The sequence below is a fragment of the Desmodus rotundus genome, chromosome 4 (genome assembly GCF_022682495.2).
Source record: "Desmodus rotundus isolate HL8 chromosome 4, HLdesRot8A.1, whole genome shotgun sequence".
NCBI lineage: Eukaryota > Metazoa > Chordata > Mammalia > Chiroptera > Phyllostomidae > Desmodus > Desmodus rotundus.
Genome location: NC_071390.1, coordinates 90274933 through 90301819, shown reverse-complemented (window position 1 = coordinate 90301819; position 26887 = coordinate 90274933). Strand labels below are relative to the sequence as shown.

At 39.8% G+C, this 26887-nt stretch overlaps 1 protein-coding gene across 2 annotated transcripts in view; it reads left to right on the top strand.

Moving 5' to 3' along the window:
- Positions 1-3870: 3870 nt before the first annotated feature.
- Positions 3871-26887, top strand: part of UNC5C (unc-5 netrin receptor C) — a 348264-nt gene continuing 325247 nt past the window's right edge. For both annotated transcript variants that reach the window (XM_024574906.4, XM_024574905.3), the window contains exon 1: positions 3871-4321. In XM_024574906.4, coding sequence (XP_024430674.1) covers positions 4198-4321 — 124 coding nt within the window. In that variant the 5' untranslated portion in view covers positions 3871-4197. The remainder of the gene's footprint in view (positions 4322-26887) is intronic.

Genomic DNA, 26887 nt, shown 5'->3' with positions numbered 1-26887 from the left:
AGAGAAGGGGGATTGAACCAACTGACCCAGGACCATCTGGCTCTCCTTAGGTGATGTCTATCAGTAATTTTACCTGAGGTCTATCAACTCCAAATCCTAGTTCGGAAAAGTTTCCTCATCACCATCCTGTTTGTATTCACAAAAATCCTCCTTCTTCCATATTGCCTGCTATGATAATTTCTTTTAAATATACATAAAATACAAAAAGTGGCAAATCACACGTGAGAGTGGTAAAATGAGAGAAAATATTCCTATAATTAAAATACATTTTCTATTGCTTTTTATTTCTCAAACCTTAAGTTAGAAACTTTTTCCATACTGACTTAACGTAAATAATATTATAAGTAAGTGGCCTACATGCTAAATAGCATAATTTTCTTGGTGTCGGTTTCTGGAGGGATATGTAGGGGATTTGCATGCTTAATTCCCATTAGCACCTGTCACTGGGATTTATTATCCCAGAGTTAATTCTCCACTCACTGCAGCCAAGAAAAAGGAAACCCTGGTACATGGATTTAAATTAAGCTTTTTATTTTTCAGAACGACATGAATTTCATGTTTGTTCCTTAAACACCTATAGTATTTCAGTCCTAAAAAATTAATATTTAAATTCATTTTTGGTAAAAATGCACCCCAATTTGATCTTATTCAACAACTAAAACAATGTATTCAAAATTTAAAAATTTGTCTTGGGTAAAAAAGAAGTCTTAATCCAGGACATAGATCAGTTTTTTTTAAGTCCATTGGATCTCATTCTTCCATTCAATACTGAATAAATATTAATTGACCATCTATTATGTGCCGGGCACTTTTCTAGGATGTATGTATACAGCACTGAAACTATAAAGAAAAAAATCCTTCCTCATGAGAAGCACACAATCTATTGGAGAGTACATACATATAGACATATATGTTTGACATGTAATGTCTCCTACATATACCTATATGTGTACATATACATGTACATATGTGTGACTATATAAAAAAGTCCTAGATGGAAAATCAAATGAGATGAACACAACTGAGCGTGATGAGGTGAGTGCTATGTTAGGTAGCTGGTCAGAGGTCTCTCTAAGCAGTGACATTTCAGACCAGGTCTAAGTGAAGTAAGCTTGCAATCCTATACTCAGAAGCGTATTGCAACACTGCATTATCTCTTTCATGAAAAAACTAGGAGGGATGTTTCAAGGCAAGTATCACGTGCAACCATGGATTGTAGGAGACTCACCCGCTTGTCTCCCCTCCCTTCTCACTTCATCTCCATTTACTATCACTCAAATCTTTCTCTTGCCCTCTTTAGGCTGAATTTCTGTGTTGAACGACTACTCCTCTTCTTAGCGTTTACTTTTCCTTTAGAGAATTAATTTCATGCAGTACCTGCCATTGAGTACTTCAATGCCCTAGACATGATTATGCTAGTTAATTTTATTTAACTATCTAGACTTTGAGGATTCTCCCTTATTGTGCCTTTAATGGCAATTGACCAACACTAACTGAACACCAAATATATATTCAGCTCTCTGTGTTAGGAGCTGGGTATGATATGATGAACAAGGCAAATCTCTGCCTTAAAAAGAGTTAAATTCTAGTTAGAAAAGATAGGCAATAAAATTGTAAATGAATAAACAAACAACTTTTAGATGTTGTTAATATGATAGTGATATCTGTGGGGGTTTCTTTCTAACTACTGCCGTCTGTCCTAGAAAAATGGTAAAGACATATATGAAATATAATCGTAATCCCTTCTGGCAATGTCATACTCAAAATAAATGACAAGTTACGAGTGGCCTAGATGCATTGCCCAATGTGGTGGTCACTAGTCATGTGGCTACTTAAGTTAAAATTAATTGCATAAAAATTAAAATTCCCAGTTCACCCCAGTCGCACTGCGAATGCTCAGTCGCCACGTGTGTCCATGACTACCATTCTGGAGAGCGTGGGTATGGCCCTGTGCGTCAGGGCTGGAAGTTCTGCTGGGCAGCACCGGTTTAGACAGGGTACAGCCCATGGGAATCTTTTACCAATGGTAAGAATAGCAGCTAACAATTTCGTGTGTTAGACACTTCACATATGTTTAACTCATTTATTTAGCACACACCCCCATGGTAGTGACTGTTACTAGACCTATCTCACAGATTAGGAAGCCGAGGTATTTAGTTTTATTGTCTAATACCTGTCAATGAGAAATAGGAAATGCTAAGAGTTAGGCCAGCCAGTCTGGTTTGGGACCTTACCCCTTTACCAAAAAATCATGATATCTCGGTATGAGGAAGCTAAAAAGAGTGAAGAAGAGTTTTAGCATGGCCGGCAGTGTCTTCATGAAAATAAGAAGCGACCAGACTTGTCAACATCTTGGCCAAGAACGACCTTCTCAGATCTACCGGACTCATCATCCAAGACACGCTTTATTAACTGGAGGTTTAGATGGAGCTTAGTAGGCAGAGTTGCGGAATGTTAGAATTGAAAAGAACTTCGAAACCAACTACTAAAATATTTCACAGATGAAGAAACTGAGACATGCAGTTTACCTGGCCTGTCCAGAATGACAGAGCGAATTACGACCACAGCCAGAATTAGACAGCAAGCTTCCTGCCTGTGTGTGTGCGCTTCCACATTGCCCCCTTGGCACGAAGAGCTTACAATTTTCTTGATATGTTATTTATTATTAGCTTAAAAAGGTACTAATCGTGGGCAATGGTTTTCTCCTTCCCAGAATGTTGGCTGTGCAAGTGTGTATTGACCTCTCAATCCATCCACTTCCTTTTGTCTAACCATTATTTTTTCCACTCGTTCTCACACTCCTCCTTAGCTACCCAGCTAATTAAAGACAAAAAAAGAGGTAAAAAAAAAAATTCACAGCAGTTTGAGTCCTTACACACACAGTTAGGAGTCTGGAAAACAGGTAGGTCATTGGTTCCATCATCACTTTAAGTGAGTCTCTACAAATACTGTGCAATGTTTCTGGGAGTATCTCCTGGTATCGGTATCATCTCACCAAGAAGCATGCAGATAAAGCTCTGTTAGGGAATGAGTTTTCCTCGAGCTTTTTTGTTTCTGTTCCGCTACAGAGAGGCCATCCGCGCCTAGAACGTAAAGCAGGCTAAGTGGAGCCGACAACCCGAAGAATGCAGCCTGTTGGGGCACTGTGTCTGCTTCATGCCTTCTTCCCCACCAGGCAGGACTTCAGCCTGGGCCCCAACCTGGCTTAATCAACCTCAAGACCCGAAGTCGTGGAACGAGTCCAGCCCCGGGGAGCGTGGCTCAGGCTTTGCTGGCGCGGAGAAGCAGCTGACAGGCGTTGGGGTTGAGCTCCGCCGGACTCAGCCGGGAGGACTAGAGCGCGCCGCCGCGCTCGGCGAGTCCGGGTCTGGCGCACCGCAGGAGGCGGGCACTCCCACTCTCCGTAGCCGCCCCTTCCCTCCGGTCTCTCTGTACCCTGGGGTCTCTGCCCTCCCGGCGTCCGCGGGTAGGGTAACAAACGGTCTCCACTTCCTGCGCCGGGCGCGCATCCCTCCCCAATCCTAGCTTACATAAGGAGGCCGGGCGCGCTCCCGCCGCCGCTGACTCCCCAGTGGAGTTGGGCTGCGCCCTCCACGCCTTCTGCGCTAGCGCCTCGGAGCATCCAGGCGCCCCACTCTGGGAGGTGGCTCTTCTGGGCCACCCAACAGCGATAGTCGGGACGTCTCCATGCGGCGTGTGAACACAGAGATTGGAGACCCGAGCGCTTCACTGTGCCCAACTCCCTCCCTCCTCTCCCTCCTCCTCCCAGTTCCCTCTGCCTCCACTCCCCCCGCCCCCACCTTCGCCCGCCGGTGCCTGTGTGTGTTCGGCACTGGCGAGCGGACCGGGAGAGCAGTCCAGGCGCGGCGCGCGGCGGAGCTGCCGCTGCTCGTGCTGCTGGGGAGGAGCGGCGAGGTAGCTGTCTTGCGCCTCCCTGGACTCCCCAAGTGGGGGCAGAGCCGCGGCGCCCGGATCTGCCAGTTAAAAGGCACCGGGAAAGAGGGACCTGCAAACTCCTCCTCAGCGTCTCCTCTCCACCCCCTTTTGGCCCCTGCCCTTGGAGAAAGTGGAGTGTGGCGCTTGGTTCTCATTATTTCTTCGAACTGCCTCTCGGTGCGCAGATTCAGCTGCTGCCCAGTGGGGCTTTCGCTGTTCGCGAGTCTGTGTGTGGTTCCCCCCGGCACACCTCGGTCGACGATGAGGAAAGGTCTGCGGGCGACAGCGGCCCGCTGCGGACTGGGACTGGGATACGTGCTGCAAACGCTCGTGCTACCTGCCCTGGCCCTGCTCAGCGCCAGCGGCACCGGCTCCGCGGCTCAAGGTAAGGGGGTCCGCCGGGGTCCGCCGGGTCTGCCGAGGTCCGCCGAGGTCCACGGCACCTCCCTTCGCTTTCCCCTTTCCTCCCTTCTTCCTCCCCACTTCTCCTGGTTTCCTTAATCTGCTTCGTTGAACTCAACTGGAAATCACTTTAAATTCCACTTTCCCAACTAGTCAAGAATCTTTGGTTATTATTTTTAATGTCTTCCTAGATGGGCATGGGTGGACCAGGGACGCACGGGGTGTAGACACTTATCTGTCTCTGGGCATGTGGGCACCTGGGGTGTCTTCTGCACTTTCTGCTCCACACGCACGCGTTGTTGCACACAGTACACACAGAGGTTCGGAAAGACTGTCGGTGCGGGTTTGTGTGAATTGCCATAGACGCATCCCGACGCACAGAAGCTCCCCCGCGCTGTGCCGGGTCCGGGGTTGCGGGATCTTCAGTGAGTCTCTGAGACGCGGAAGGGCGCTCTGCTAAGGAAATGTGTCCGTTACGGCCGAGGACGCACAGCACTGGTACACCTCGGCTGCTGCTCAGGGCGCGGCGGAGACGCGGAGCCCACCCAGACCCGAGCCACCCAGCTTGGGGCAGGCCCCGGGGTTGTGCGCCTCCGAACTCAGTCTCTCGGTGTCTCCCTCCCAGCTGGCGACCGAGAAACTTAAACGCCAGGGCTCTGGGGAAACAGACTGGTCGCTCAGACCAAATCCGAAACTCCCCGGGGTAATCGTCCAGTTTATAACTCTGACATTTTAATTTAACGCGTCTGAGCTTTAAAGTAAGTGTCCGGGGCCCTGGGCAAAACCTGGGTTGGGAGAAGAGTGGCGGGGATTTGAGGGTGGGTGAGGAGGAGGGCAGGGACGGGGGCTGATCGCCTGGCTCCCGTCTTGTTCTCTGAGTTTGAATTGGTAGCGGCAGCTCCCAGCCTTCTGAGCCCTGGAAGCTGAATGGAAGGGAGGCGAGAGGAAAGAGCCCACGCTGCCCCCCTCCGCGGTCTCTCTCGGGTCCCCCTAGGCCCCCAACCTCCGGCCAACCCTTGCGCCAACCTGAATCTTCCGGACCAGTTCTGTGGTGGTCGCTGGCTCTGGAGAGACAGCTCAGCTTTGCCTTGCGGCGGGGGTGAGGTTGGGGGTGGGAATGGAGGAAGCTTCTGCAGCATTCGGAGATAATTGAGCCTACCCATCATCTTGGTTACATTTCTTTACAAATTGGGAGAGCAGAGGAGGTGCGGCGATAGCCCAAACTCCCTGGGCGCTGCTCAGACACTGGGGGCCCCGACAGCATTCGCTCTGATCTGCAAGGGCCCTGGGAGCGAGGGCGTGGGAGGTGGAGCGGAGCCCAGATAGGGGTAGGCGAGTGTGGCCTGGGTGGAGAGGTAAGTGATTAGTAAGGCTTTGTGAATTAGCCATAGCTACTTCAGGAGTAAATTTTCCTGCTGCCGCGCTAAGTGGCCACGCTCATAAATCCTTTCCTTCTTGCCAGATGCCTCCCATCCCGAGGTTCTGCCCTGGTTTTCTTGTGCATACTTCCAGAGCGCATCTGTCCATTTTACAAAGGACTCTCCTTTGAGACGCATGTGAACTTGTGGATTTCTTGAAATTGGTTAAGAAGTTTTCAGGGAGGCAGCCAGGGGTGCTTGGGCGGGCGTGGGGGGGGGATGTTTGGAAGTTTAAGTGGGCAACCTGATGAACAGTTGTGTAATCAACAGCGTGACTCCCTGTGGAATTCGTCTGCTGTTACTGGGTGCACAAAGCCTGGGGCGGGTGCTGGGATGGGGACCAGGCAGTGAGAGGACAAGTTAAACTCCCCAAAGATGCCAAAAAAGACGTCCGAAATCCCTGCCCAGCGCTTGCTACAGCCAAATTAAAAAGACTGCATAGGAAAAGGGATCAATAAAGATAATCAAACCGGAGATTGCAAGTGGATTAATATTGAAAGGGGAAGAGAGAAGGAATGAAAAGGTGCACGGGATAGACAGCATTTGCCACTTGTGCTGTTTTTTTTTTTTTTTTTTTTCCTTTTTATAGACCAAGCAAGCCAGTACTGAGAATCGAACCTGCTTTTAGGATTTTAAGTGGAAAAATAAAATGTATTCTGTTGGGTGTGTGTATTCCAGTGGTCTTCTCCATTTAGTTTATTTAGTTCTCTCAGTTCCTGGTGAATACCCTATTTATTTATTTTTGAATCTTGTGGTCTTTGAAAGACGTTATTCCACCACTTTCATCTTTGCTGTCCTCCATGTTCCCTGACACCAGCTCTTCCTGTGTTGCCTGTTAGGTATCACGAACGTGGAAAGTGCCAAACCCTACATCAGCTACTGTGACCCTCAGTCCAGTCCATCCCCCAGCCTGCTCACTGTCCAACCGCTGTGATAATTCCTTCCCAGAATCAGAAGTTTATCACGGTCGTATGGTCAGATATCCTTTTGCTTCTAATCTCATCCTTCCTCCTGTCTTTGGACTAGAACACTAGCAAAACACAAGATGCTGTTGCTCCCTCAAGGTATGATTTCCATGTGCTGAGGATTTGAAGATCGGAATGAACTATTTTTATGAATGGCAGTACATAAGCAATTAAGATGAGAAAGTTAATTTAAGCCCTTTACATTGTGGATGAGGCTTTCATTTTGTTGTTAGAGAAGCACTGGAAAAATTAGAAGTTTAGGAAATATGTCTCTTCACAGATAGCCAAGAAAACAACAGATGTTTAAGATGAAAAAACATGAGTGTTATTTGTGAGTGTACTGTGTTTTGTAACTGTGGTTTCAAGAGAGACAGCAGTCATTTTAAACAGGTCCTTGAGAGCTTCTCTAGGCTGTAGGGAACAGCTTTCCCCTTTCTGGCTATGCCCTATTTGTTTTATCTAGCGTTGCTGGGAACTCCTAGCTCCAGGGACTTTGTGGTGTTTCTGACTTCCAAGAATGAAAGATTTCAGTGGGAAAAGTGTGTGCGTGTGTGCGTGTGTGTGCTTGAACAGTGTGCCTTAGCACTAGTGCCCTTCTGTTTTATAAATGCACGTTCTTTCCGGACGGCACAGCATTGATATTCTGCTTATCTAGCACCAACTAGTGTTTTGAGTGTTAACACCACCAAACTCAGAACAGGAATATACTGAAGATTCTCATCATATTAGGATAATTCTCTACTGTCATAAGTTGTTTTGTTTTTAAAAAATAAGATATACTTTCTCTCTGAGAGGAAAAATTACTTTAATGCGTTTATGCATATTGGTGTGGTACAGCCAGATAATTGGCACAACAAAACCCCTGAATTTTATTAAAATTATACTGTATATTTTCCACTCTAGAAGCAGAGTACATTCATACATTCATGTTTGGTATTTGCAATAAGGAAAAATAGGTTAGCTTACCTTTGTTTAGAAAAATAATTCCATGTATTTTTGCTTAGGGAATGCTTACACGGTTTCAAAGAACAAACTTCTCAAGTACTTGCAAAAAGTGAGGAACCCTTAGGTTGTTAACATTTATTGACTTTGGCCTTCTGTGTTCTGCATACTGGGGATTCACAGTTCCATAATACAAGGTCCCTGAGCATCTCCCACTGTGGTCCTAATCAGAATCCATATCAATATTTTTAAGCCAGTCCCCAAGGACACGAACATGGACATGAACATGAACGAGGCATGAGCTACACTAGGCAAACCCTCTTAGCTTATTTATAATTGTTGTTAAGACTTAAAAGTCACTGTTCTCTAATGTGTGCTAGGTTCTCCAATTAGTGCAAACAGAACAGCCGCAGTGTGGTCTGTTAGGCCTTAACTGCCTTTAACACTTTTCTGATTTAGGTCATGGCTTCGCTGGAGCAGCAGAGGGAGTCTCTCTCAGAAGAAACAGTAAAATTACAGGCTGCAAGCACTTGAGGGAGATAATGGGGGGAACGTGTGGGGGCAGGGATTGAGGCAGCACTCGTGCCTTCCGATTGTAGCCTACATCTTTTTCAGTCTGACTTTGGTGTTTGTGGCAGTTAAAAACAAACCTGTTCACGTTTCCTCACAAAATAGAAACTCACTAGCTCATTTGGATAGCGTGGTACTAGAAGCAAAGTTCTTAACCAACAAGTGTGGTGCACTTATATGTGCCAGGTTGCATGCTATTTGTTAGGAGAGTTGAATGAGACAGTTTTTCAGCCTTGAAGGGAGACACATTTATAACCGTATCATTATAACTCACATTCTGAAATGTAACAGTGAGCACAGGTATAGGACTCCAGCCTCAAAGATAGTAAACATAGGTCAGGTGAGCGGATGGTGGCCGGGGTTCCGGCATCTCTACACAGGGCGAATTCAGGGTGGCAGTTTGGAGGGAAATTTGCATCACAACTGTCATATATTAAATCTTACTTTGATTTAATGTGTATTTGGTCTGGCTTGCAGAAGGCACAAGCTAAAGGCTGTTAGTGTTATGTGCCCATTCTGCCAGTTGTCTTAGTTGTTACCACTGTCTCAACATCCTGCCTCCACCCCCGTAGGTGTTTGGCCATGAATGAATGATTTAGTGTCCCTGTGCCTCAGTTTCCTCCAATACAAAATGAGGGTAATATATACTACACGTCATATTAGGAGTGAATGAATTAATACGTGCAAAGTATTTACAGCAGTATTCTTTGTCCTCCAACTGTGTAAACCACTGGCAAAGAACTCTAGAAGTTGAAGAAATTAAAGGTCAATAATTTATTTTTATCCTCACCTGAGGATATGTTTATTGATTTTAGAGAGAAGGCAGGGGAGGGAGAGAGAGAGGTAGAGAGAGAAATATCAGTGTGAAAGAGAAACATTGATTGGTTGCCTCCTGGATGCGCCAAACCATGGATCGAACCCGCAACCTAGATATGTGCCTTAACCGGAAGCAAACCAACAACCTGTGGTGTACAGGATGATGCTCAATCAATTGCGCCACCCGGCCAAGGCTAAAGGTCTTTAATTTTGAACACTTTAGAGTGATGTCTGTAGATACTGTTTCCCTAAAAGCAGCATGTGCTCTGTCTGAGGAAATGGTCCAAGCATATCACTCAAACTCCTGGACAGTGAGCGCACGGTTCTCTGAGCAGCGTGTGAAAGTTCTCCCCTCCCACAGTCCCACATCGTCCCTTCTGCTCTCTGAGAAATTGACCCAGTGCCAGTTCTTAGCGTGCCGTGCCACGTCGCTGCCAGTTGGGTCCTGGCTATAAGCTCTTCCCTTCACTTTCTTTCTGTCTTTTTTTAAAGATTTTATATATTTATTTTTAGAGAAGGGGAAAGGAGAAAGAGGTGAGAAGCATTGATGTGAGATAGAATCATCGATGGGAGAGAGAAACATTGAATGTGTGAGTGAAACATCGATTGGTCGCCAGTCGTACACACCCGGACCAAAGGCAGAACCCGAAACCCAGGCATGTTCCTTGACTGGGAATCGAACCAGCAACCTTTTGCTTTGCAGTACGATGCCCAACCAACTGTGTCACAGCAGTCAGGACAACTTTCTTTGCAATGAATATTGAAGAGATAAAAACCTTTTCATAATCATATAAACACTTTCATTAAAAGAAAACACATGTCAAGTTTCATGTTTTCAGAGAAGGTTTGGGGAAAATAGCACTTTATAAAATGTCTGTAGTTTTTCTTTTAAAAAAATGAACACTTGTCTGGCTAAAGAACATAATGCATACATGTTAAAACAACACAAAGAAACATATAGAAAATTAGGTGAACTTGAAGGCAAAGCAAATTCACCATGCCTTTCATATATCAAATTATGTTTTCAATAGAAAGTTTTAGTATCATAATTTAGAATATCAGAATTGTCTAGATAATAAATTTTGAAAGTTTTACATTTAATTCTATGTGTTTAGTGGTTATTGCTATTTTTTCATGTTTCGTGCAAATGTGTTTTGTAAACTGTTTATTTATGATAAAATTGTGTTTTTTTAAAGGAGGCCGTTCATTCTCCTACAGTATTTTCATTCTGCTTTTAATTTTTGATTGCCTGGTGTACAATTACAGAGCCCGAACTTTTCCACTCTCTCTTTTTTAAACCTTAACTTCTTAAAGCCACGTTTGGACTCTCCTGGATTTATTTCTCATTTTATTTGGATTTGTAATTGCTTATGTATTTATGTAGGAAGGGCACATGACTCTGAGGCCTTGGGCACTGCCCCAGTATCACTTACTTCTGGGATGTTAGAAACTGCACTCACAGGAACTCTGCGGGCAGTCGCGTGTAACTTTTTGAATTGGAAGGAGTTTGCCTCAAACAATGTTGCAATTCTACTACCTCCTTCATCTCAGCTCTTAGGAAGAAATCCAGTGATTGAATAATTTATACTTTCTCTTATTTTAAACGGGTCATCTCCAAATTCAGAGGTTTAAATAAAGAAAACTTCATGGTAATAATTTTTGAGATACCAAAATCAGAGGTAGTTAGCTTTCTTATCGTCTCTACTTGATTAGAGCTCTTAGAACTTCTGCCTATTTGTGGAAACTCAAACATATATTGCAAATATTCGAACTCTGTGTAAGTCAAATATTGGAAAGTATTATTCTATATTTCAGAATTTAAAAAAAAGTTTTCGGTTGAAGTTGTAATATGGTTTCTAATTTTGACCATTCCTGCCCACTAACAAGTTGCTCCCTTAGGATTCCATAATGAGGTTTTGAAATAAACAGAAGAATGTCACCAGATTTGATAGTAACTTAAAACATACTTAGCCTTCCACATGGAGTTCATAGTGTTAATTACTTGGACATTAATTGAATTGAAGTTCTAATTTAGAAAACAAACTATAGCTTTGAAAGTGCCAAATATGCAGATACTTGTCCTTATGTCAGTATACCTTTGACTGGCCCTAAGCAGCGACTCAAAAATGCTTTGTGTGGCAGAAGTGTAGTCTAACATCTGAAAACTACAATGTTTAGGGAATATCCCCTTTTAATTAACTAACTAACCTCTTCTCATTGTTAATGGGGTAGTGCGAGGTGAGCGTGAGGTGAGCCAGATGAGACTTTGTCATGTTGATGTGTCGGCTGGAGTTCTCATTCTAAATACGAGGGCTCACAATAATCATGTTAACAGATGATATTGATTCATCAAATTTAACTGCAGACTTACAAGTCTTACTCATTTAAAAATGTTGTGAGAATAGGGTTTTTTAACCTTCATTAATCATTGTCATTTGGATCCCGTGGCTAGTTTCATATCTCAGCAACTATGAGAGCCATAAGAATGCCTCATGTAGAGGAACGTGTATTGTGTCCTTTCCAACTGCGGATGTTAAACAACAGAAACCCCCTCAGCACATTTAACGCGTTTATTGATGAATGCTAACATTTATCAGTTTCAGTCGATGTCTTAATTGATTATTTAATCATGGACTGCCTGAACTCAATTATAATTTATTGTCTTCTCTTTTTTCCTGTCCAGAAGAAAAACCTTATATAGGAACGTTTCTTTCCAATTAAAACAGATTAGTGCTTGCGTATTAAAATGTACCTGCAGGGCTATATATGTCCATGAGTGGAAGTTCAGGTGTCTTTCAAAATTGAAGAAAATTAGTATTTATAATAGTATAAAATATTAAAAAGTAGTGTAAAAGTGTACCATTTTATAGAAAAGTAATCATTTTAAATTAATTCATAATGTACACTCTACTAAACAACAGTAGTTCAGTGCAAAATGATAGGGCACCTGGTCTAATAATTCCCATGTATAGTTATAGGCATACGGAAACGCATTCCTGTATAAGATCAAAGTTAAAGGGTCCATTCTATTTTCTGTGAATCCACACATTTGTTACTTGTATTGAAATTGAATATTTTATGTAATTCTAATATCTTTTCAAAATTTCATGAAGCCCAAAAATCATTTTAAGATCTAGATTAAAGACTACTCTTTGACAAACGATATCCTCCAACTTTTACAGGAATGAAAAATGATAGTCAATAACAAAAGCTCTGTTGTTTTATTACGAGCGAGTTTCAGAGACCTGTTATCTATAATCCATACCAAACAAATAACCAAATTATTATGACAATAAAAACTTCACGACTGGGAAGACATAGTCAATAATGGTAATTTCACTTTGAGGATTATGTCTGTGTGAGACATGTTGACATTTGAATTTAGCTTTTGATAAAGGGAAAAATGATACATTTCATCCTCCATCAACTGAAGAGTTCGCCAGATGTGCACACTGTAGCCACCCAGTGGAAGTGTGCGAGTTTAGCAAGCAGCAGTCTAAAAGTCATTCTAAATAAAACAGTAATTGCATTGTCTGTCATTTTCTTTAGCAACTTTCCTTCTTCCTCCTGGATCTCTGTAAGATAAGGAAAGAGTGTAAGCTTTAAAAATGTGTCATGGATCAAATCCAAGGATGGAAGGAGCTTAAGACGTTCCCCTCCCAGCCATCCACAACTATCGCCAACAGTATGCAACCTGGCGGAAAACAGAAGCCCATTTCAGTTCCTGCTCTCAGAGGCTGAAGAAAAACAGGCATGTTCAAATGATTTATTTGTGCTGTCCGGAAGAGAAACCTAAGATCAGCATTTCATCATAATATTATTCAACAGACCCTCTGACTGGAAACTTTTATCTAAATAGAGTCTTCATCTGCTCTTATTTCAATTAACAGAGCAACAGAATCTGGACAGTATTTAAAAGGTATATATTTGAAAGAAGTTATGTCTGCATTTTACTTGGGCCTATTTGGGCAGGGTGTGCTTGTCTGAGAAATCCAGACTTAAATCAGAATCAGCAGTATATTGAATATAGTATCTGAGAGAAGGTTCCTCTAAATGATAATTAGTTCTTCAGTGGTCTTTATATAATGCATTACCAAATTCTGGGCTACTCTGTTAAACATCGTCATTAATAATAATACCAACATTGTATCTTAAATCTCACCTGTACATCAGGAATTGAACTGCATTCTTTGTCCAGGGAAACAATTTGCTTAAGTACAGTATTATCTTTAATATATTATTATACATTTTTTAAAATGTCGCCAGTATTTTTCTCTCACATACTAATGTTCTTGATATTTATTTTGTATATATTTACACACATATACATATATCTATATAGAGGTAAAAAAACACAGTGAAGAAGTTATGGTTTACTTACTATTAGATGATGAAAAAAAGTAAAAGGATGACTAGGAAAAGTTTTAACAATAATGTTTCCAGAGAAATGGGGGTAATCAGTTCATTGGATTTATTAGACATGGTCACATGAAAGATAGACACACCATTTTTTATTGAATTAAATAACTTGGAATTATTTCTTGGGAGGGCATTTCCAGGCAGAGTCTTAATGAAATGAAGAGTTATAAGGAGAAGACAAATAGTTCAGTAATTCCCTGTGAGCATATATGTGCTGACACAAATTGTATGTGTATGCCTGTGTAACCTTTTTTGTTTTAGAAGTGAGAGCTCATTTTCAAATAACCTTGGCAGGATCCTTAAAAAACAAACAGAACCTCTCACAAATGAAAAAAAAATTGCTTATAAAACAAGCTCGTAAAGGTAGTCATTGAGCAGGAAATTAGATTAAATCACTGGATCATAACTGAAAATTACGTCCTGCTTTCCCGCAAACAGTGCCTTGTTCTCTGGCAGTTCCTAAGTCATTTATGTGGTGTACAAAATACAGCAGAGATGCCTCTGCTCATTGGTACAGTGGCTTATCTGCTAGGAACAACTCGTTTCCTCTCCTCCAAGGACATAGACGGAGGAAATCTCCCAACACTGATGTGTTTCAAGCATGTGGAAGACTTCCCTTGCATTCCTTACAGAGTAGACTAAATTTGTTGGCTGAAGGAGAGAGTCACCTTTCACATATGCACAGGTAAAATTCTTCATCCACACGTGGACCCCCCTCTCAGGGTGCTCTCAGAAAAGGCATGATTTCCATGGTAGGCATCCTGCGGGAGGTGACCTCTTATGTGGGCTGATCCGAGGCCAGTGGTTGTGCTGTCCTGGATTCTGTGATGGTTTGTTTCAACTTCTTAATCAGATGGAGTCATGTTCCCAGGATGGGGGACATTTGACTTTCTTGAACTCCCTCAGATGCTGGATAGATTTGTCTATTACATGAATTGAAAGCTTTATTTAATGGAACAAAGATAAGGTGAGTTGGGCGGGGGAGCACAAGGGGTGGGAGGAAGGTTGTTGCTAATGATAAAATATACAGAACTTCACTCGGGATGGAGGGATAAGATGATTCCTTGTTTATATTTGAGACTGTATTCAAATGCATGTTAATGTATAAATATTTATACAATACATCGACATATAAATATGTATTAATTATTGCCACATCCACATCACTTCACATTTCTGAACTAGGATTTTAAATGATGCACATAAATTCCAGGGTTAAGAAAATAGTTTTGTATGTTCTCTATCATACCTATACCACATTCATGGATGACCCTGAGTTTTCATAGCAAAACATGTGGTGCTCTGCTAAGAAGAGCACTGTAAATAATAATGCCACACAAAGTTTTGTGATCACAAGCCTAAATGCTAATGAGGGAGGTTGCCTGTTTAATGGGCAATGCAAGGCTTAAAAAGAGGGTCTTAAAGATAATAGCAGATTCCAGAGTCCTTGAGTTTGTTTTGCATTCAGTGCCAGTCACTAAATTAGGGAAAGGAATGTTCAAACAACACACTTGAGGAAAAGTGATTTTTATAGAAAGGAGCCATTTCTGCTAATAGCCAGTAACTGCACGTAACCCCGCTGACATTAAAAGTCCATTAGCTAAGCCCAGTTTAAATAGCAGCTGATGCAGTGTCAGCTAAATGTATGTTGGAATTTTTTCATATAATTCAGTAATAGCAGTTCTATAATTTTTTCTAAAACTACATACGTTAAGTAAAACAAATGTCATCTGATAGGAGTGGCTGGGCTGCTGTTAAACAGGCAGAGACTGGTGATGAAACAAAAGTAACAGTCTATATAAAAAGGAGATAATAAATGATAGGGGTGGTTTTAAGAGGGAGCTTTTGAGACAAATCATATGGAGAAGCTTAAGCTGACATCCAAAAGGAGTGTTTTCATTGAAGCATGTGTTCATGTGTCCTACTTTGAGGTATTCATTTAAAGTGACTTTTTTTTTTTACTATTAGCCTCAGTGTTTAGTTTTCAGTGCATTTTGAAACAACAGGAAGTCCCTTCCTTAGACACTGTTATGTATTTAAGTAGTGGGGGGTGAGGGGTGGGAGTCACAAGCTATTGAGCAAAGAGAACAAGTGAAAACAGAGGTACAATTTCGGATCTGTTAATATTTTTAAGGTGATTGCTATAGCAATGTTTTGAAAGCATAAGGATATATTTATTAGTACTGCTTGCAATGAAATCAAAGGTTGAAATGTCCATAATACTCCTCATTTTTTATCTTTTTATTTTTTAATTTCCATTTTAATCACGTGAAAGACAAAAAGTTTTACTGAACGTTTATGTTAGAATCCCAGAATTCTTTAATAAGGCACCTTGAAGAAGTTGCGAAGATGGCATTCTGTAACACTGAGGCCGTTGTTGGGGCCAGGGGAGGGTTGCTCAGTAGTTAATGTGCGTCGAGAGCAGGGCGGTAATTAATCAGTGGCTGCCATGCTCACGCCACTGTAAAGTATTATGGGAACCTCCATGTCGAACCCCCACTCCCCATCATCAGACCATTAGTGAAAGCCTGTACAATAATGGGGAGCCCTGCTTAAGCTTATGACCTCGATCACTTGGGCATGAGCTTTGTGTACATTTTCACAATAGTCACTTGAATTCTATCACACTTTCCAGTACTTAGAGTTATTTATCATCTGTAACCTGAGAATTTATTTATGTCTGAGACTTCACTTTACTTATTATTTATTTACTTACCTTTAAAATTAAGTCAATTTTTCTTTATTATATTAAAAAATCCTTCACATAACCATGTATCACTTAAAAGGGGAAAAAAAGAAGAAAAGGACTACTATTTAATTAATCATAATGGGGTGGCAGAAATCTCCCTTTTATGTTCACAGATTTTCATACAAGCATTTCTTAACAAAATCAAGAAGTGTTCTTTGGTGTTGCTAACTGTTTTAATTCAGTTCAGGCCAGTGTAAAGCGTTGTTTGGAATGAATTGGAAGCTTACATCAACAGAATTATGCAATTAAATTCCTAACCAGAATTCCATTTACTAATGCATGATATGAGGGGCTTGATGAGCAATCTCATCTTTAGCATATAACTCAAACATTACTAGCAGATGGAGATATGCCTCAGTTCAACCAATGGGCTTTGATTTCTAATTCTAACAACTTTTTTTTCAGGTTAAAATGTCTGATAAAAGTGACTATTTTCCATTTGTCTTCCTTTTCTATTGCATAATACAATTCTATTGCAAGATGAAAAAAATGTCATTTGTATTCTGCCACACAGTGCTTTTGTACATGTCTGTGAACTAGTATGATGTAATTGAATTATGTTGTAAATAACAAGATGATGCTAGAGTGATTTAAATAAGACAACTATTACATTAGAGTTTAGAATAGGTTTTAGAAAAACTGACCATGTAATATTAACATACTGCTACTTTTTTGGATAGCTTCACATCTATTTTTTGTATGAAGAATTACATTTAAAAAATTTAAATGAATATAATATATAGTATAGTTTGGTGCAATTAAATTTATTTATGCCTAGAAAACTTTTATTAAAATGTTTAATGTCCATTTAGTGTGATTATCATTAATGTTCAGGATGGTGAATGGTTTTAGGTTTCTCATTCTTTTTAGCAGTTTAACATTTCCTTTTTTCTTGACCATTAGGGAATTAAAAACATATTAGATATATGCATGTATATGGAACAGATTCTGGATCTAGAATATATGTTGTTAAAACTAAAACCTAATAAATGTCAATGGAAAAATCAGCTTATACTTTCTCTGTTATATATTGGCTATACTTATAAAGACAAAGTTAAAAAGCTAGAAAAAATGATCAAATTATTTAATTTTTGCTAATATTTAAATGATTTCTGTAGGAATAGAGACAAACTTCTTCACTTACACCCAAAATTTTGACACACTCAAGCATTTACTGATCCTAGGGTAGACACAAAATTTATTAAACTGCTATTTCCAAGAAAGGCCAATGTTCTTGCATGTGCAAGGGGCATATTATAATCTAGGCAAAAAGAGAAATTAGATGCCAAACTGCTAGGTGTATATGTTGTGACTGATACACACTGTGTTTAATAGAGTATTTTTCTAATGGATTTGTGTATGGACTGACTGTGGCGGAACTGTATGGTTTTGCATAGGCATACATGTATTATTTATGCTATATAAGAAGGGAAAGGGAAACTATTTGAAGATCATAGTTCTGCTTGAAAAATGGTTTCCAGCATGTATTTATAAAATGGAAGTGTATAGTTGTTTTTTTAAGTAACAACCTTATTTTGAAAAAAAAGCAGGGGCATAGAAAATGCTTTCAGCTCCGAACAATAGTCAGTATTATATATTTTGCTGTGCCTTCAAATAATCCTTTTTGTCCTTTTGTTTTATATTCTTTAAAATGCTTCATTGTAAAATTAAAATATGACAACATATAAATATAACTTTTTTCTCAAAATGTGTCAACTTGATATAACAACTCCAAACATCTTTAATCCAAAATAATGCAGTAAATGCTTATTTATTTAATTGCTGCATTTATTACATTCTTTAGGTTAAAGAATGTAATAGATATAGTAACTAACAAAATAAACAAGGGTAACTCACTCACCACACCAAAATGATACCCACACAGGAAACAGTTTTAGTTGGCCCATTGAATACTTACTCCTTCGTAATTTTCTTTTTCCAAAAAGCAAAATTTAACACTCAGTTTTTAACTCTAACCCTACCCCCCGGCTCCCCAAGTGTGGTGCTGCAGGAACCTCCCACTCTTTAAAGGCAAATTAGTAAGAGCTGAGGGCTCAACAGTGTGGTTTAGTTCCTACATGGTTGTGAAAACTTCCTATCTTGATAGGATCGTATTCTGCTTAAAGAATCCAACAGAAGCAACTTAGTATGCTTTTAATGATTGATTAAACTGCTTATTTGGGTTTTTATGCTGTGTATAATATTTGGTTTGCAGTAGTTTCCCTTGAAGATTTCCAAAGGGAAAAAAACCCCACAACCACTAAAATGATGAGACTCTTTATAACCCCTTCTAGGCTGTCCCTGTTTTGTTTTTTTTTTTCTAGTTTTTGTTTTAATAAAGACAAGCTTCTCAAACCTTTAATTTTTCTGGACATTAAACTGTCTTAGGAAGTTCTGTTGTGTGATTACTGAAGATTTTGTGTTTTTAAATGGACTTGAACGATATTTATTTTGTGCCAGAATAAATGTTTACTAATTATTTTATAGGCTCATATTTATGTTTGCAACATTTAAACATATTCATCCTTCTAATGATATTCTATTAGAAAAGATGACATACATTACCTAAATATGTTTCAAATATGTCCACTCCTCCTAGCTGGATCGTTACAGAAGTTTCTTCCTGCTTCCGGTCTTGCCCCACTCTCCTCTGTCCTCCGCGGAGGAGGATCTGCCAGTCACGTTCTAACAGAGTACATCAGCATAGCTTTTCTTCTTAAAGCCCTTTGGTGTCTGTCTCTTGCACCTAGAATCAGATCTCACTTTGTTAACGTGGCTGACACCGATATTTGTTCTTAGGCCTCTAATTCCGTCCCTGGAACTCATGGGTGTAGTCTCCTCGGACTGGGTACCTCCCCCCAGTCGGCAGGTTGCTCCTGTACAGCCCCGGTGGGGAGCCTCCCTCAGGGGGCTAGCAAGTGGTAGTGAGTGAGCATGGTGGCTTACACTCCTGGGCTGTGAACAAGTGTTTATCCCTCAGGTTCCATCCCTCCTTGCTGGCTGCCTTCTTCATAAGGCTCCTTCCACACCTGATGGTAATTTTCTTTTTTTCTGTGTCCCCAGCTAGTAGTAAGTGTGTCAGCATGAGGAGGAAAGGAACCTTGTTCATCGTGGTAACTCTTGTACCATCTGTGACCAGTTGTCTGATACACAGCCATCGTGTAATGTAGATTTTTTGAATGATGTTGGATGAATGCATATTTTGTTCATGCATAAGCAGCCTATCTCCGAAGGGCTTTTGGTGACACTTTGTGGTGGTGGCAGTGGAGTTAGTGAGAACTTTCCAGGTTCTCTCCATCACCCACTGTTGAGAGCTACCGGACAGAGTGAACTGAATATGAAGTTGAAGGAGGAGCTTGAAGACGGTCTCAAGAACGAAGTTCTTCACGTCTTAGATTCTGCCTAAAAGGCCAATCTCCGCTGCCAGTTTCCTTCAGAAATCCACTCCTCACTTCAGATTGCCTACTCTGTAACTTGGGGCTATCAGTGATACAGAACTTGGATTCTCTTGCAGTCGAGGAAAATAAACCTCAGACAGGCGGTGGGGGGTCAGCAGAATGAGCGCAGCTGGATTCTCACTGGTTTGGTTAAGTTGCCCAGGCACCACGGAGTCGGGAGGGAGTTAGAGAGGCCTGCAAGTCAACCCGGCACCCCTTGCCCCTCCCCCCAGGGAACCTTTCCTATTATTCAGCTGTAGAATTTTATCATGGAATATTGCTAAAATAAACTCACTTTCTACTGGTAGATGAAATTTTGTTTTACATTAAGATTATTCTTACATCAAACTCTGCAGAGTATTTTTTCCTATTTCTCTCTACTGTAAAATAAGCAAGTTTATTTCTAGGTGTGTCTTAGTCTGTTCAGGCTGTTAGAACAAAATGCCACAGGCCCAGTAACTTTTAAACAACAAAAACGTATTCCTCCTAGTGCTGGAGGCTGGGAGGCAGAGAGGACGGCACCAGCACGGTCATGCGGGTGAGGGCCCGCTTCCTGGTACAGAAACAGCCAGCGTCCCTCTGTGTCCTCACAGGGCAGTAGGGGAAGGGATCTCTGCGGGGTCTCTCTTATAAGAACACTAATCCCATTCATGAAGCTCCATCTCATGACATAAGTGTGGCCCAAAGTCCTCATCTCCTAGTAGCATCCTATTTGGGGACTAGGATTTCAACATTTGAATTTGGGGGACACAGACACTTTTGACTCTAACAGTATGATGGCATGAATATAAGGTCGGGGGGAGGGGTTTGAGATTGCGGGGACAGAGCAGGCCAGAGTCAAGAACAATAAATCTATTTGGAGCATGCACTAAACTCAATTGTTTCCCTATAATTGACCATTGTCCGGATTTTTTTTTTTTTTTTTTTGCTAGGTCCACAGCCTGTATTATCTTTGGGCAGGATTTGTTGTTCTTTAGGAAAGAGCATAGTAAAATGTTATATAAGCATTACTGAATCAGCTATTTTCAGGTGACATACCTTTAAGGTGACCAAAATATGTTATGGATTATGTCACACTGCTGGCAAAGAGGAAATTATAACAAGTGACTGCCTCATTTCTGTTAAGACTTCAGTAAACACAGACCCAGCTCACCCTGAATAATTACACAGAGAGCTATGCAGCGGTCTTTAACTGGCAGTGGTTTGTAATCAAGCAGCCTGAATTCTGCTTTGACATAAAGCAGAGGAAGTGGTTAGGAGACAGACCTGTAATTATCAGCAGCAGGTGCCCACAATGGAATGCCAGAGAGATGTTTAAAGAGGCAAATATTACTTCAGGAAAGACTTCAAGACTGTCAGTTTAGACCCAAAGACATCAAATTAAAACTGGCTCGAGAGCAGTATTAAAAGAATATTTCTTTGGAAACAGAAGAAAATGTAATACATTCCTTTTATCCAAATTAACCTCATCCTCCACATGCTTAAACATTATCAAGAAATGAGGTCTGAAAAAGGTGGGACTCCATTTGTAGAAGAGGGTTATTTAACATTAGATACTTTCTAGTTATTAAAAGGTTTATTTATTGTTACCAAAAGCTTTGCTCTTTATTGTAATAAGTGTCACATGAATACATTGAATGAATGAAAAATTAGTTTCTTTTCTAATATGAATTTTCATGGCTTCAAAGGACCCCAAGTCATTGACTTCATAATCGCGTATGACCAAAACTTATTTCAGCTACGTAAGTTAACAATATTCTTTGTCGTAATTTTTAAGTCGAAGGATAAAAACAAAATAAATTCCATATTTAATATACATGTACTTTGATATACATTTTATATTTTAGTAGTTTACCATACATTATTAGGTATTTGTCCATTGTTGCACAAAATTTCATCCTTCAGTGATAATATTTTTCAATTTTCACCTTTTTTCTAAAAGAAGTAAAATATCATCTTTCAAGTTATAAATGAAATGTTAAATGTGATTTATAAACTGCCAGGTCTACTTTTAAGAAATACACTATTATTTCAATATTTTTCTTTCACCTTAATGTATACAGCAAAGGCTGGGGTTTATATTAGCTTACAGGAAATTCTGGTATATGAGGCATACACAGACTGAAGAAACTTAACAAAATGTAATTGCCTGAGTCGTCTTTTACATTTTCAAATGGGTAGCTTTCTTTTTCTTTCGTTTCCAAGTAAGCATACACTTTAGCTGTTTTTATGTTGGGGGAGTGAATGAACCCCATGGACCGGAACACCTTCTAATGGAGAGAGGAGTTATGATATGTCTGTATGACCCCATTCACTCTCAGATGTGCTTAGCACGTATTTGGGGGAATGTTTGCCTTCCTGCCTAAAGCTAACGATATATTTATCACTATGCAAACAAATGGGTAAGTCAGTCACTCACTGCTTTTGCCAGAAATGCCTTTAGCTCCCACAGTAGTTGTATGTCAAGATACTGCCCTACTTAAAAGGAAGACATAAGATTTATTCTGGAAGTTTACCAGGACAGACCAGCCCTCAAAAATGCAAAGGAAAAGATATCTGTAGCTAAATTAAAATAAACTTAAGTCAGACTTGACGCATCATGCTCGAGATAACTCCATCTAAAAATATGTACATAAGTTGTAGAGGGTCTCAGCCCTTGTTCAAAGTGAACACCAAATATGGGAGAGAGATTCAAGAATTATCCAAGAACAGATGGATAGAGAAGGAGAGGGGGAAATAATATTTTTATGATTTGTAATTTATCCGCACATCTCGACATTTGGAATTGTTTTTCTTCAGATTGTCTAGTAAGTTAAATCGCGCCTCGCACAAGGCCCTAGTTTACACAGGTGAACGAAGCACGCAAGTAGTTCACCTGCGTTCTCACTGGTGAAGTGTACAATTTACCTGGAGGGGACAGATGTGGTTAGAATTGGCAGATGTGAGAGTTAGGATTTATTTCTAACTATTTTAACATGTAGTATATGCTCTCAAACCACAGTACAGCTGAACTTTGTTTATGGAGAAAAAAATTTCGAACACCTGAGGTCAGCTCAATTTAGGAAGTATTACTTGCGATATCCCATAGAGATCAATGCCATACAATAGTATAGCGTATTGTACCTTTCTGTAAGAACCTTAAAATTTTGTTAGGAAGATGAAATACTGCAGATAAAATGTAAAACTACAAGGTGGAAAACTGACATAAGAGTAAATAAAATATTTTGAAAGACAGAAAAGAGAGAAATGTGATCTGGTGCTAGAATTTTCCGCTGGGATATACTCTTTAGCCAGTTTTGAGAAAGGAATATAGTACTGCACTCATTCAACGCAAAGGCCACTGGAAGTGTTTTGTTACAGCTGGGCAAGGTTCAATTCTCTCTTCACCTCTTCCCTTTTTCTGCCCCTTTCAATTTCAAGAGCAATTCCGCCCTCCGGCTTTCTCCCATTAACAGCTCTTGTCCAGGCCTTCAGGTGAGCAGTTAGAGACCCGGTCTCTGCTTTCCTGAGTGGCTCTCTGCCTTTGCCCTCCCGGGGCTGCCTTACCCTGGAGAAGTGCAAAACGAGTCTCCAGTCCAAACCTCGCTGTTTTATTACACACGCTGTAGCTAAGCTACTTCAGGCCAGACATGACCACATCGCTCAGCCACATTCTGAGTTCGTCAAGTTGTGCAGGTTTGTTGTCTCCTTTTAAATCCAGTTTTACATGTTTTAAAGCTTGTTTGGATTTTGAGTAATGGTCTCCTTGGTGCCGTGCTGTTTGTAAAATGATGTCAGTGCTTGAAGGTAGAGTGTTGCTGTGTTAGATATTTCCCCTGCTCTCTAAAGGATGAATGCAGGGGTGGGGGGGCCGCTGCGTGAGTCTCCCTGGGTGGGAGAGTGGATAGAGTTAAGCATTATCAACCTATAGAACTACTTCAAAGTCAGTTGTGGAAACTTCTATAATTAACTAAGTTATTCTGATGACTCTAAATTGTAAAAGCCAGAGGGACTTAATAGCAATCATTCTGAAACTTAGATTTTAAATTCAAAATGTAAGACTGTTTTGCCTAATGTGGTTCACCAATGTTTGAAAATATAGATAGAGACAGAGGTGTATAGTTGATAAATATTCATTTTAAATTTGATAGTGTAGTAAGTTTGAGAGCTATAACATTCTTACTCTGTAGTTCTCCTAGAGTCTTTTAATATTTTTCTTATGCCTTTTGTCATTTGGAGACACGTAGAGTACTGCTGGGCAAGCGGTATCTGGGGCGCAACGCACATTTCTGGAGCTCTCGTATTTTCCAGGTGTAGAAAGGTGAAAACAGCAAAGTGGGAAGAATGTGGGAAAGGAGTGTGAGGTGAGCTTGCAGTTTGGCGGCACGGCCATGCATGTGGTAGGGTCTTATTAAAGGTTCCTGAAGTGATTGGACTAAAACATACCTATAAAGAAGCTTTATATTTTAGCTCAATAAGAAAATCACCCTACATTCTCTCAAAAATGAAGTCTTCATAATTCTTAACAAATGCTATTTTTTTCTCATTTGACCCACTAATCATGTCTATGAATAAAATTTTTTCCTAAAATATTTGAAAATAATCTAAAAGCAATTATGAGTTCTTTATTATGTTAAATGTATATATACAGAAATATATTGATAACTGTAGAGACCAGCGATTTTCAACCTTTTTCATCTCATGGCACACATAAACTAATTACTAAACGTACGCAGCACACCAAAAATATATTTTTTGTCAATCTGACAAAAAAATGGGTATCATTTTAATTCGTTCACACGAGACAGCTATTGTGTTGCCTGTTGTCATTGTTTAAATTTACAATCAAAGGGAAAAGACGTCGGTGCCCCTCACTAAGTAGTCACGTGTTACCTGTTGCAAAAACTCTGGTGGCACACCTGTTGAAAATCACTGCTGTAGACTAAACACTTGAAGAGCATGCAGGTACGGAGGCTGAAAAGTAATATTTCAAATCCTGAAGTCGCAGAGCTTAACAAGTGACAATCTGGACCAAAGAACATTTTTTAAAAATTTAACATTATTAACTCGGTGTGGTAACACTGGTCAGAAGCCCCAGTTTTCAGTCATAAGCCTTTATGATACAAAGTGAGTTATCCATTATTTGTCAATAAATACAGTTTATTAAGCAGTTAGTATAAAGCCAACAAAGGTAGGAAAAATATGAAAAGCCCTAAGTAGTGTAAAATTTGGAAAATACTGATGTATTTTGTCTATTAATGTGTGTTTTATCATTAATTATTAAAATATCTGGAATTGAAATTGACCACATTGCTTGAGTTTAGTCAGTTTTTGTATTTTGATTTTATTTATTTGAATTTATTTGTAGAGTTTTTGTATTGATTTTTAAAAATATTGTCCCTTGACTCAAAACTTTATCTTAAAAAGCTGTGATCCCATGCTTTTTATACCATAAAGACTTGCTTTGGTTCCTATTATTGGTTTCTTCAGGGCTCCGTTTCTTTTTTCAGAAAATTTAAAATGGAACTCTCAGCTACTTTTATTCAAGAGGTAATTAATGCAAAAATTATTCTTTTGGGTTTTTTTTGTTAGTTTGTAATGTTGATTATTTCCAATCCACTTGAGTAGTTTCAGAGACCCCAGGCAAAACTGACTTATGAGAACATTATTTCGACTTAGGAAAATGAGAGGTTCATTTAGGGCCTCTAGTCAACTTTGTTATCAACTTGAATTAATTTATTATAGAGTGTTTGGAATATTGTCCTATTATGACTACTTAAACACTTTGGGCTTTAATTTTGATTGTCAGACTGAAATGTAAAAACTTCATAGATATTGCAAGCAATGGATTTGTTGTAGTATATAGTTACTGTAAATTATTTCTGACCCTCCTTCATTAAAAAGTGTTTTCTCTAGCAAATTAACCTAAATTTAACTATGTCTTGACTAAAATTTGTGTAGCAGTATATTTATTTGTATATTATATGGCAAAATTTTTGAGCATTTTTTAAACCAAGTATATTACCACTGAACCTATTAAAAACCTGTCTTTCTGCAGTGTGTTGGAGAGATGACTAGATGCATTGTAGTGACCCAGAGGTAAGGAGACCCCTGGGTAATAATTTTTACCCAAATTAGGTCATTTTTGTGAGTGAAAGGGAAAGCTATTAAGAATTTTTCCTGGACAACAAACATAAACTGGGATTGTCCTGGAGAAATGGGGAGAATAATCGCCCTACCAGGAGACCGACTACAAGATCCTGCAATACCTTCTAAATCACCAGGGAAAAGTTAGTGTATGTTCACAGTGGATTTAGAATTAACCATACAGTACTTTACTTCAAGATTTTTACTTTCCTGAAATTGAAGAGAATAATCGATTAACCAGAACTGCTATTTTCTTGCCCAAGTCCAGAAATAGAGTGTGCTTGTCCTGTGCCCCTTCACTCTTCATGAAGCCTGCACGGACGGGGTATACATATAATACATAAATATACATAAAAACATACATAGTGTGTTATGGGAGTAAAACAGGTTGCTTCCGGTAACAGGTTATTTTTAAAAATAATAGAAGTTAAGACATTTTTAAAAACTAGAATATATTTTGCCAGGGTTGGTTTTTGCCCACTCGTCTCCTATTCTAGTGAGTTGTCATTCCACTACTGGGAATTGTCACCAGATGGCCATCTGCTTTGAGAGGCCCTGTCAACATGTTGATTCCGGGCAACTCCATGGCTACTCAACAGCAGAACACGAAGCAGAGGAACCCTTGGGGGAGCTTCTGTAAGTTGGTTTACTTGTTTTGGTTAATTTCTACTTCAGAGCATGTAGAAATTCACCTGGAAGGACTGAAATGGGTTTTTGGACTGAAAAGAAGTAGTATTTCTAAACAATTATCTTGGACATGGCAGGTTATATTTGCTGTTTGTCTGTTTTTAGAAATATTCTTAGATCATTGATAATGAAGATTGCATACGATTATTTTTTATGTACTTATTTTGGATGAGAATTTGAGTGATACATTTTGAATTACATGTGTTTGACACATATTTATCCTGTGGTATTTACAAAAGTTATTTTACTGAAAATTTCTAAAATTTTTACTAAAAATTTCTAAAATGAAAAACAAAAAAAGAAGCAGTAACGATTAAATACCCATAGTCCTCAAGTTTTAAATGTAGTTCTGAAAAGTTATAAGAGGATAAGTTTGGAATTTTGCCTGAGAAGAATTATAAAGCAGATCTAATTTGCATT